The sequence below is a fragment of the Harpia harpyja genome, chromosome Z (genome assembly GCF_026419915.1).
Source record: "Harpia harpyja isolate bHarHar1 chromosome Z, bHarHar1 primary haplotype, whole genome shotgun sequence".
NCBI lineage: Eukaryota > Metazoa > Chordata > Aves > Accipitriformes > Accipitridae > Harpia > Harpia harpyja.
The window spans coordinates 105,942,567-105,955,072 of NC_068969.1; the positions used below are offsets into that span (position 1 = coordinate 105,942,567).

The 12,506-nt window shown below is 45.0% G+C and overlaps 1 protein-coding gene across 4 annotated transcripts in view; it reads right to left on the bottom strand.

The window, feature by feature from the left end:
- LOC128137215 (phospholipid-transporting ATPase ID-like) overlaps positions 1-12,506 on the bottom strand; it is an 87,444-nt gene that overhangs the window by 55,429 nt on the left and 19,509 nt on the right. For all 4 annotated transcript variants that reach the window (XM_052777973.1, XM_052777974.1, XM_052777970.1 and 1 more), the window contains one exon: positions 147-205. In XM_052777973.1, coding sequence (XP_052633933.1) covers positions 147-205 — 59 coding nt within the window. The remainder of the gene's footprint in view (positions 1-146; positions 206-12,506) is intronic.

Genomic DNA, 12,506 nt, shown 5'->3' on the forward strand with positions numbered 1-12,506 from the left:
GTTCATCTGGTATATGTTGCCTTGTTTGCAGAGTCATAGCTAGCATGCAGTCATGTCACCCCCTTGAAACAACATTCAAGACATGAAGCAGATGCAGCTACTTCTGTGACTACATCTGCGTGAAACAACATTTGCTGGTTACTTACAGCATATTCAAACTGCAGATTAAAATCCCTGTTGTTTGCTTGAAGTTGTCTCTCTTCCTCTGTAAAGAAGAGAAAACACATCAGACATGCTTGAAGGTAAGCAGAGTCAATACAGATATGAATGAAGCATCTGAAAATGCAAGCAGAGCTGCTAAAAGGTAATCAATGTCACAGGAATCTGTGCTCTGGGCTAACTGCTCTATGTCAGGGAATTAAAGAGGCTGGTGACACTGACAGAGCAGCACTGTGGACAGGTACCATAGCACTCTAAGCCCATACCCCAGGTCTCCTCTGCCCACAACCCCCTGCAACACCAACACTGGTTTTATAGGTTGTTCACCTCCTCCTGGGTAAGAACTAGCATTTAACTAGTGGTGCTCACTATTCCTGCCCTGGTCCATCTCTTCCCCTGAAGTCTCTGGGGTTGTTGCCATCAGTCTACTGTTAGTGCACTTCCTCCAGTACAAATGTACCTCCTAGCATCATCCCACAGATGGGACATCACCACCATAGCTATCATGAAATCAAAAACTACTGGAAGGGATTTCAAAAGGTCATCATATCTATACTCTACCTCAAGACAGGGTCGTGCCTGTCATTCCCAATAAATGTTCTGGAAAGCTCCAGTGATGGCTGTTCTTCAGACAACCTATTCCAGGACTGCAGTGTCCCTCCCGTAGGGGAGTTTTTTTCCCCATTATCTGACATACATAAAACTCATTACTTCAATTTAAACAAATTATATCTTCTCCTGGGATGGACAACAGTGCTCTTCTGCTCCCCCTCAGTTCCTTGTTCTTGCCAAGGACACAGAGCACAGATGAGTTCATTATGTGTTGAAGGCTGCTATGCCTTACTGTAGTCTTCTCTTCCCAAGGGTAAGCAACTTCAGATTCTTCAGTCACTTCTTATGGGTCAATCTGTCAGAAGTAGCATCACTCTTCCTGCTCTGCAGTGGACTTCCCAGCTAGTTTACCTCATTCTGGATGCGCAGTGGCCAAAATGGGCCATAGTTTGCAGCTGAGGCCTTAGCAAAGCTGACTGGAGCACAAGACACACTCCACCTACCTTGTGGACAATGCATATTTGACATGGGAATTCACCTAGAAGTAATTTAAAATAATATCTTTATGCACCACCAGCACACAGCTAACAGCATTCCAGAATATGATCCATTTTGGCAGATTCTTTCTGGCAGAGCCGATGCCTCATCAGGCAGTGCAAATCTTTCATTTGTCCTTGCTGAACTTCATCCAAACTTTTTCAGACTATTTCTCCAACTAGTCAATTCTAATCCAATCTTTCAGAGCACTTGTAGCTCCTGCCAGCGTGGTGCCATTTGCAGATTTACTTTATTCTGCCAGTCAATATGTAGAAGAAAATACTGAATACCAGACTCTGGATACATCCCTGATGAATCTCTCAAGTTTCATAATCAGTCATAGATAACTATTGTCAGTGCATTTTTTTTCTGAACAGTCTGGCACTCGCTGTGTGGTGATTTTATCTCAAGTATGTATCTCCAGTTTACTTGTAAAAATGCCGTAAGTGACAGTCAAGATACATGACAGCTATCTAAGACTTTTTCACTAGCCTTCTGGCTACCACTAATACAGAATTAATTTTGGCTTGATGCAGTTTTTCAGGACTGCTGACTGTTAATCAACTCTTCCCCACACATACACTTCTAGTTACTTTGAAGTGGTTTGTTGGATTGTCTTAACATTTACCCAAGAAGTGAAGCCAATATATCTATAATATAGATATATTTTCAGCTTTTCTTTCCCCCCTGTTTCAAGATAGATGCTGTGCTTGCTCTCTTCCCAGTCTTCTGAACTTTGCCTGTATGTGCACCAGAAACTCTCAAAGGCAGCGTTGCTTCAGGCCATGCTCTACCTTACCCAGCCAACCCATTCCCTCTCTATTCCAGCCCCAAACCTCCCACCTTCTCCTCTGTTTCTGGCAATTGTTATATTAGATGTCTAAAGAGAAAAAAATCCAAACCCCAGGTTTTTTAGCATTATTGGCTAGCCTTTTTTCCCCGAGTAGCAGACATAAACTGTCTTTGATCTCCCTCTTACTAGAAGGGTTACAGAACCCCAGAGATCTCAACCCTTACAGAACAACTTTTATTGCCCTTTATGTCCTCAACAGCTTTTTGTCCCTTTAAGCCTTTGCCACACAGTTTCTGCTGGATAAAACAAGCTGCTTTACACCTTCTAGAGGCATCCTTCCTCTGCCTGAAGTGAATGAGGAGCTTGTGATTTTGCCACTTTACTGACCCTTCTGAGGCCATCCCTGGAAGATGATAACTTATATCTGTGCCCTTAATATCAATTATTTAAGGAAATGACAGCTCTGCCTAATTGTCCCTCCACCCCAGGTTTCCTTCCCACGAGATCTCAGTTACTAGTTCTTCATATTTACTGAAGACTTCCTTCTTGAAGTCCATTTTAAACACTTTGCTATTGTCACTTTTTCCTAAGTATCATACTGTCATTTCATAATCATTCCCATTTACACTCCCTCCTACTTTCAGAGGACCAGCCAGCTCCTCCCTGTTGGAGGGAATCAGTTGTGGAACAGCCTTCTCTCTAGCTAAAATATTACCCACCTCTGCACCAAAACACTGTGTCAGCTCAACAGGTCATGTTCCCCTATACTCCCCTCCAACTCTGCCTCTGCATAGCTAGAATTCTTCATTTACCACCATGCCCTGTCTCTCAGAAAACTTTTTTTTTCTTTTTTTCACAAAAGACTGACGTTCTTGGTTTGTTATGCCTGTGTTCTTTACCCTTGTAGCATTACTCAGAGATCTGTGATTTGTTCATCTCTTTCTTCATGCTGTATCTCAGAGCACATGGACATACAAGGAAAACCTGTTACCCTTCCAGGATAAGCTTTATTCTTTTCTATTAATATTCCAGCCTCATGAGTTATTCCAGCACGTGTCTATTACACCTATTAAATAATGTGTTAAGACATCGAGTTCTTCCTGTTTATTCACTCTTGCATTCGCAAATGTCTAAGCTATTCAGTGCATTGACTGCTATCCTTGCATCCCTAATTTTTAAGCCCTTTTTCAGATCACCATGTTTTTTGTCTCTGTTTGTGGGCTGTTTTCATCAAGGCCTCTAATTACTAATGTAAAGCTATGTTAGCAGGTAAATGTGCTTTTCCCTTTCTTCACGCACATCTAGCTGCATCAGGCATTTTTGAATCTACTGCCATCTGCCCCAACTGGGTGATTCAGACCAACCACAGAGGCTTCATTCAAGACCCTCAAAGTGCTTAATCCTTCACTGCTTTCCTCGGACACATTTTTCTCATCTTTCACAATGGAGAGAACAATGTACAGAGAGATCACAGTAACTTGTCTGGTGTCCCAGAGGAAAACAGAAGCAGAGCTCAAGAGGTCGAGGCTTGCAGGGCTTCAACTATTGTGTTATGGGCCCCTTCAGGAATTTTCATGAGAGCAACCAGTATTATCAAAGCAGACGAAAGGTAAAGTTATTTGTTAAAAACAGAACTTCCCAACACTCGCGTGTTTCCGCCCATACGGTAAAGACTACTCTCATTCCATCCCCAGGGGCTCCAGGTCTAGTCCTGGAACAAACGCCACAGAAAAGATAAATGGCTGTAATGTAAATAGGAATAGATGACAAAGCTTGAAAACCTTCTGGGCTGTGGAGACATGCTTGCAGAGCCCATGCTGGTCCTGGGAAGGGCAACCAGCAGGCAGAGGCAGAGCTGTTTGCATGCACCATGCGCTTACATGGAGCAGCATGAGCAAGCCAAAGACCTGTGGTGACCCTGAAACGAAAGGCTGAACACCCACAGGGGACAACGTTGTCTCGGCTGCTCACAGCTGGCAGGTCTGCCCAGCTGCTGCACCAGAAGGAGCTATGGAAACGCTTGATGGACAGAGAGACATGAAGACCTCCAGAACTGCCAATCTGGGCTGGAGCCCTTTGGGTATCTCTTCCCTTGCCAGGACATGAGACACAGGGCACACGGCAGAGCCTCGGGGTCACAGGGCAGTTTCTGAGGGACTCTAAAGTCCTCAGTGACTTTTTGTTTTTCATAGGCAGGGCAGCCCTTGAGGGGGCTGCACACAGAAACAGACACCCAAGTGCTGCTGGCAGCAGCTGGACATGCCGCAAGCTCCTTTGCTCTCCCCAGGGCTCGCTGGGGGAGTGAGGATCTGTCCCCCTTCCTCAGCCTGCCCCCAGGGTCTGTGGAGCCAGGGAAGAGGCACTTGGCACGTGTATTTGAATTCAAGGATCTCAAATGCTCCTAGAAAGAAACCATGAATGTATCTGCTCCAGTGAGGAAAGGAACCTGGCTTCTCACCACGGTGAGAGATGCACTCTCCAAGAGGAATGGCTTTTATGTGAGACACGCAAATAGCTGCAAACAGCTTAAGGATGGTGCAGAAATATGGAGCAGCGGGATGTGAAACAGAACAGCAAATGAAACTCACACAAGGCTTTGCCCTCCTGTGCCTGATTGTATGGTACCTAAGGGCAGGTTTTTTAGGACAACCCATTTCTGAAGGCCCCAGATAGCTATGAACCTGGTTCAAAACTGAATGGAAAGTCTCTGGCCTGCCATACGCATCCATCCCTCTCAGAGGTGGTGTCCCTAAAGGCCATGTATTGGCTTTGTGTGGCAAGGTTTTTGGTAGCTGGGGAGGGTGGCTTCTGTGAGAAGCTGCTGGAAGCTTCCCCTGTGTCCCATGGAGCCCATACCAGCCGGCTCCAAGACGGACTCGCCGCCAGCCAAGGCCGAGCCCATCAGCGATAGTGGTAGCACCTCTGTGATAACAGATTTAAGAAGGAAAAAAAGTTGCTGGGACACAGAAACGGCAGCCGGAGAGAGGAGTGAGAACATGTAAGAGAAACAACCCTGCAGACACCAAGGTCAGTGAAGGAGAAGGGGGAGGAGATGCTCCAGGCGCCGGAGCAGAGATTCCCCTGCAGCCCGTGGGGAAGACCATGGTGAGGCAGGCTGTCCCCCTGCAGCCCAGGGAGGTCCACGGTGGAGCAGATATCCACCTGCAGCCCGGGGAGGACCCCACGCTGGAGCAGGTGGACATGCCTGAAGGATGCCATGACCCCATGGAAGGGACCCACGCTGGAGCAGTTCGTGAAGAACTGCAGCCCGTGGGAAGGACCCACGTTGGAGAAGTTCGTGGAGGACTGTCTCCCGTGGGAGGGACCCCACGCTGGAGCAGGGGAAGAGTGTGATGAGTCCTGCCCCTGAGGAGGATGAAGCGGCAGAAATAACGTGTGATGAACTGACTGTAAACCCCATTCTCCATCCCCCTGCGCCTCTGGGGGGGTTAGGTAGAGAATCCAGGAGTGAAGTTGTGCCCGGGAAGAAGGGAGGGGTGGAGGGAAGGTGTTCTGAGATTTGGTTTTATTTCTCATTACCCTACTCTGGTTTGATTGGCAATAAATTGAGTTCATTTTCCCCAAGCCGAGTCTGTTTTGCCCATGACGGTAATTGGTGAGTGATCTCTCCTGTCCTTATCTCAACCCACAAGCCCTTTGTTATATTTTTCTCCCCCCTGTCCAGCTGAGGAGGGGGGAGTGATAGAATGGCTTTGGTGGGCACCTGGCGTTCAGCGGGGGTCAACCCACCACAGGCCAAAATACAAGGCTAATTTCTAGTGGCAAGATTTTAATTTTCCTTACCAGATAACAGCCAATAGCTTTGGATAAAGCAAGAACAACCACAATGAAATGCAAAGGGTGCCTCATCCAACAACATCAGCAACCAGAACTTTCTGTCCTCTGGCTGCACCAAAGAAGAACCACCATTGACCACATGCACAGGGCAACACTGCCTCAGTGGTTTTATTTTTACCAACGGAGGACCATGAGGTCTTACTGCTGTGCCTCCTACACCAGCAGTTCTCAACTATCAGAGAACAGACAACTCTTACTTGTTTCTGGAACTGTTTGGATAGAAATGAAGCCTCTTGGATGACCACAATAAACAAAAAGTTAGGGAAAGTCAAGCATTACACCAGCTTCACCTGGAAACCACAGCTCAGGGTATTTTGGCTGTAGACCCAAGCATGCATGTCTTATCATGCCCTGTTGATTCTGAAAGCATTGAGGAAAAAGGGAGGGGAAACCTGAAGAGCTATCAGATGAGAAGTTTTTCATTTCTTGAAACTTTTTTATATCTCTAAGCAGCTCAAACTTTCTGCTTCTGCAAACTGCAGTCACAAATCACTGGGAAGAAGGAATGGGATTTGTGCTCCAAGTTATCATTTCACTGCCACTGAAAACTATTCTAAATTATTCATCAGTGGAAACTCAGCATACATAAATATGGCTTAGTGCCCAGTTCTTGGTCTAACCACTGAGACCAAGTCACTGGGAAAGTGGCTGTTTTCTCAGGCAGACAGATTTAGGAGCTAAACCACAGAATAACATCTGTATTTAATAAAATTAAACCCATGCCAAAAATCAGCTATAAATGTAACTGGCCAGCCCACCAGCCTTCTCCATTTAGGACTGCTGCACGGAAAAGTCCTGCAAAAGGTTAGATTCAAGATCTGGTCAGACAGCCTGGAAATTTGTTTCTGGTTTATGCTAAGGAGCATATGCCAAGAGCAATGCTTTCAACAGGCTGTTGGAAAAATTTTGTAGATACTAGGTCTTGTGGCTCCAAGAAACAGGTTAAGGGCTGCCTCGTTTTGCCAAGTCATATACAAAATAGGGCCTGATACCTCATGCATAAAATGTACACAGCCCAATTAGGGGAGTGCCAGTGTAACTAAGCCTGACAACAGAACAGAGACAACATAAACTCTGTAAAAATAATGATCTCTGCTCCACCCTTTAAACAAGCGACCTCAAGAGCACGAACGCTGCCCTGGACCAGCTACAAAGAGTGGCATCCAGGAGCTGGGTTCATCTCCCCAGCTTCCCTTGCAGAGTGGCTCTTAGCAAAGCTATTAACCTTACCAATACCAAGTTGTGAAAGCTGTAACACGGTTATTCTGCTTCCAGGGGCACATATCTGACCTTCCTGAGACTGTAATTCACATCTCTCCTGCAACAGGCTATATGCAGTCTGAGAAGACCTCCACCAGCTGCAGCACGTTTTTTGTTTCAGATCTCATGATGTGTCTCCTTCCACCTCCTGTTCCATCTCCCTCCTACTTTTGTTGACCCTACGTTTTGGCACCTCATTGTTACTCTGTGACCCAGCTTTTGGCATCACCTCTCAGCAACGGCACAAGTGCCACCTCACATCCAGCACCCAGGAGACCACCCATCTCTTCACAGGCAGAGAAATCTTAGCCCTTATTTCTGGTCTTTTCTGGGCTGTTACTCCATGTGCACAAGTAACTGAAACCTGCCATGGTGCATCGGTACCTCCATCCTCCCCCAAAAAAAGAGAATTACAGTGTTCATTGAAAGGTAACTCTATGGGAGAGGACAAGTCATTGTAAACTGCATAAGGCACCTAAAATTGCTGTTCCTAGGGAAGTTACTACACAAGCTAATAGTCAAAATCTCCTTTCACCTTAAAGCAGTAATTGCCCCTTTTTGCAATCATAAGAGATGAAGGAAGAAGTTTCTCGATTTGCAGGTGCTATACCGGGTAAAGTCCCTACCACTGGGTTAAAGAGAACAGGATTCTTTTTTTATAGCAGCCATATCACAGGATTTCACATTCATAATACAGCTGTGCCTTGCTGGGATCAGAGCTGCACTGAGCGAACTCTACCCAAGACCAAAGCCAGAGATCTTTACCCAACAAGCTCAACATTTAATATGGATCAGAGGATATATGGGTGAAGGTAAGAGCCATACGACATGTCTGAGACTCACAGTGGTTAAATATCTACATTTCACAGCCAGTCTTGGACACAGACAAAAGTCAAACCCTCATTACCTGAGTGTCAACCTAACGCTGTAACCTGCCTGGTGCCGGCGTGCCTGCTGCTCTGCGGCACGAAACCGAAGCCCATCCCTGCCCTGAACCACTGCCAGAGCCTGGCAGGGTGCAGCGAGCGTGGCTGGGGCAGGAGGAGCGGTGAGAACCCGGTGGGATGGAAACGGAGAAGGGGAAGGTCACAGCCAAGCCCCGCTTGGAGCAGGAGCATGCCCAGTTGCCTGGCAAACAAACTTGTTTTTTAGTATTGACTCAAAGGAGGGGATCTCCACCAGAGCTCCATGTTACAAAACTGCACATTTTCGACATATAGATGCCCCCTCTTCTGTGGAGCCTCTCTGGCTGCTGTGGCTGGAGAGGATTTATGCTGGCCATCACATGCATTTTCACCTCTGAAATGGAGTAGCTTGTACTGAGTGTAAGGGATTTAATTTAAAAAAACCTACGGCAAGACCATTCAGAGACACCACCATAAATGGGTTTAGCCCTATTCCCTCCTGCCTGTTCCTCTGTTATTAAATAAAGATCTTCTTTAGTATGTCTTTTTGCTTCAAAAGAACAAGAATAGTCCTTCCTCCTGAAGAAATGAAATGCAAGAAACACACTTTTGTAGTCATGGATTCTGTCTTTGGTGCTTGGTACTGAGCTCAGCCTCCTGCTAGCACTAAACAAACCCTACATGGCAACTGGAATTTCCTACCGAGGTGAAAGATTTCATATGTCCCTAGTATTAATGCAAAATTATTTTTTTTCTAGCATCACTAACAGAGTGCCCACTTAAGGGATGTACTGACATACCTCCATTTTCATACAGCAGATGCAAGGTCTGAAATCAAAAATCTTGAGAGTGAATGGGGATTATTTCTGCCTCAGGTCCAGTAAATTTTTAATATGAAGATAAAGTTCAATATTAGATCCTGCCCTTTTCTAAAGGAAGTATTTGATATTAGCACCATAAGGAGAGAGAAAACAAGAAAAGAGAGCTCCAGAAGGATGCCTCAGATTTGTGCAGCAGGTACAACACTTGTGGTCAAACAGCACTCTGGGGCCACAGGCCTGGAAGAAGTGCTAGATAAGCTTAAAACAGAAAATATTCCCTTTTAGGTTATGCTGGGAAGGGACAGAGGCTGCCTTGTCTCTCCCTTTCTCTGTCTCCTGCAATAATACCAGTTCTGGTTTTCCTTCGCATCCTCCTCCCAGTGATGTCTCACCCACCTGTCATGGCTCTGGGCAAGGGGTGGGGACTCACCCATCTCAGAAATGCCTTTCAACAGATTATTTCCCAAGAAACATCTACATCTTTTCATGTTTGTTTTCAGTCCACTTCAGAATGAAACTATGCATTTTTCAAATATATTAGCAATAGAAATTGTCTCTTCTTCATTTTGGAAAACTTTAATTTTAAAATTCATTCTTTTTCAAATTTGGTTTAAAATTTTATGTGACTTTGTATCCTGGTTTTTGTAATAGTAGTTGACAATATTTTGACCAATATCTGCATGCCAAATAAAGCATCTGAAATAGTAATTTGTTTTTATTTTAAAAACTAGTCTGACAGTGACTGGCTGGCACATATAATTTCCTTTGCTAGAAAACACTATCTCCTAGACATGCTGGTAATGCCACAGCTTGACACAATTGCACATGTTGTTAATAACAGTGATACACAGTGATAGGAAGTGATGTAAAAATCATAAAAATAAATACAGCTCTGAAACGAACTTTGAGAAGTTTTTCAATTCACAGTTATTTCCCTCATGGGAAATTATGTAAAAATAAATATTTTTTTCATACTCAATGTCTGTTATGGTAAGACATTTCCTATCAGGTCTGGATGGGAGTCCCAGAAGGCAGCCCTATGTCTCTAGAGCCATTTTTGGGCTGCCTTCTCCACAGGGAGCTGCTACCCCTGCCAAGCTTTGCCCAGAGCTCAGCTGCTCAAAATCCAGCTGCCCTGGAGAGCAGGCTGTCCCTAGCAGCAAGAAGGAAAACCCAATGGAGCTTTCCAAAAGCCCTGCCTCAATTTATATCCCTCCTCTTCCTCTCACGGTGCCCCTAGGCTGGGCTTATGGAGATGAATTTGCAGCAATGACGGCTCTTGCCACCAACTGGAAGCACACACCTTAGGATAAGGTTATTTGTGTAGATGAGTTCCCCCTGTTCCCTATTTCAGTTTGTTTCTGTCCTGGTTTTGACTGGGATAGAGTTAATTTTCTTTCTAGTAGCTGGTATAGTGTTATGTTTTTGATTTAGTATGAGAATAATGTTGATAACACACTGATGTTTTCAGTTGTTGCTAAGTAGTGTTTCTACTAAGTCAAGGATTTTTCAGCTTCTCATGCCCAGCCAGCAAGAAGGCTGGAGGGGCACAAGAAGTTGGGAGGGGACACAGCCAGGGCAGCTCACCCAAACTGGCCAAAGGGATATTCCATACCATGTGTCATCATGCCTAGTACATCAACTGGGGGGAAAGCTGGCTGGGGACTGCTGCTTGGGAACTAACTGGCCATAGGTGGGCGAGTGGTGAGCAATTGCATTGTGCATCACTTGTTTTGTATATTCTAATTCTCTTATTAGTAGTATTATTGTCATTTTATTATTATTATCACCATTATTATTTTCTTCCTTTCTGTGCTATTAAGCTGTCTTTATCTCAACCCACAAGTTTTACTTTTTTTTTCCTGATTCTCTCCCCCACCCCACTGGGTGGGAGGGAAGTGAGCGAGCAGCTGCGTGGTGCTTAGTTGCTGGCTGGGGTTAAACCACAACAGTTTCATAGATAGTACTTGACCATCCCCATTCTCGAGGTATGAAGCTCTGGTCCCAAGTTAAGCTGCCGTGGGATCAAGCCAGTGAGAAGAGATATTTCACATTTATCAGCCATCACCAAGGCATGGTCCTTATTTCCTTCCACACACTCCATGAACCGAAAGTGTCCCTATTCCCTTCTGTTTCGTCAATGTTCATTGTAGGTTAAACCTCAGTGTAAAAGATCTTGGGCATCTTTTCCACAGAAACACTACTGCTGCTTATCTAAGAGATGTAGTTCCCCAGTTCAGCTTGAAGAGCTTCGCTAAGGTTTGGTCATCTAGGAACTGGTTTCCTCCAACAGCCTTTGTGCATCTGACATGACACTACATGTTACTGGTCTGTGAAGATGAGTTTTAGTTACATCCCTGATTCCTTGTATAGAGAACATAAAACTATAAAAAACCTGACTCTTACCTCCAAGAAATTTAGACCATGTAACCTGTCTTGTTAAACTGTACCTACCCTGAAAAAATTCTCCTAATTTTGTGTGCATCTCAGCTTATGTGGAAACAGCCATGTCTTGCTGGGGAGAAAAAATAAAGTATTACTGGTTCTCATGGGAGTAATCCTGATCCCAGTTTCAGCAGCTGACTCCTGAGGTAATCCATTCCTTCCCATGAAAGTCACACCATAGGCATGGTTCTTCAGTAAGGTTAACTGTCATCCAGCTTTGGTTTTGGAACAGAAATTTGGTCTTTCCATGAGCAATACTGTCCCTCCAAGATAAGTGCAGGGGATGTTCCCCGCAGAAGAGCCTTGCCTGCTTTCAGGCAGCACAGTCTTATGGACTTCTCCAAATACAAATGCTCATAAACTGTTGGATTAAAATAGCACTTCAACACTGGCATTTACTCCAGTGAAGTGTTTGCAAGGAGCAATCATAGCCCTTTCAGCTTTTGGGCTGCAAGGCAAAAGAATTAAAAATAAAAGGGGAGGAAAAAATGCTCATTTAGCTTCCTGTTATGGAAGCTCCTCATTCCCTGATCACCCCAGCTTCCCTTATCCTTCTCTGAACTTCCTCCAGTTTAAATTCATTGGGTTTTGAACTGGTGATCAAAAGTGCATAAAACATGTAATTAAATGATTTTTCCCTATAAAGTATGGTTTTTTTACCTAGGAAGATCTGAGTTTCTTAGCCACTTGGTTGAAGGGGGGGGGGGGGGGGGGTGTACTGAACACTTCTCTCCTAAAACCCAGACAGAGGGCCAGGCAAAACACAAAATTTTCCTAATATAGCAACATAATCTTTTGAGAATCAGAGCAGCTACTGCTTTACAAGTGGGGATGCCCTGGGTGGATGGTGGCTCACAGACAAGCCTGTGCTCCCTCATCTCCAAAGCCAAGATGGAGAAAGAGACCTCAGGCTGGCAAAGATCCTTCCCTGGAAGCAATGACAACCTCCTCTCCTGGGACCATCACAGCAACAAACGGATGCCCCCGTCTTAACACCAGGGCTCATGGTCTGCCCTGTGCCAGGAAGGGGAAACAGGAGCACAATTGTAAAAATAAACCCTGGGGAAAAAGCTATTCAGTCTTCTAAGCTCAGTGAGGTTGGGAAAAAAATAATTTCGTGTCAAAATACGAGTAGGGCACCAATCTCTGTGTTCATCAAATACAGGGAGGAACACA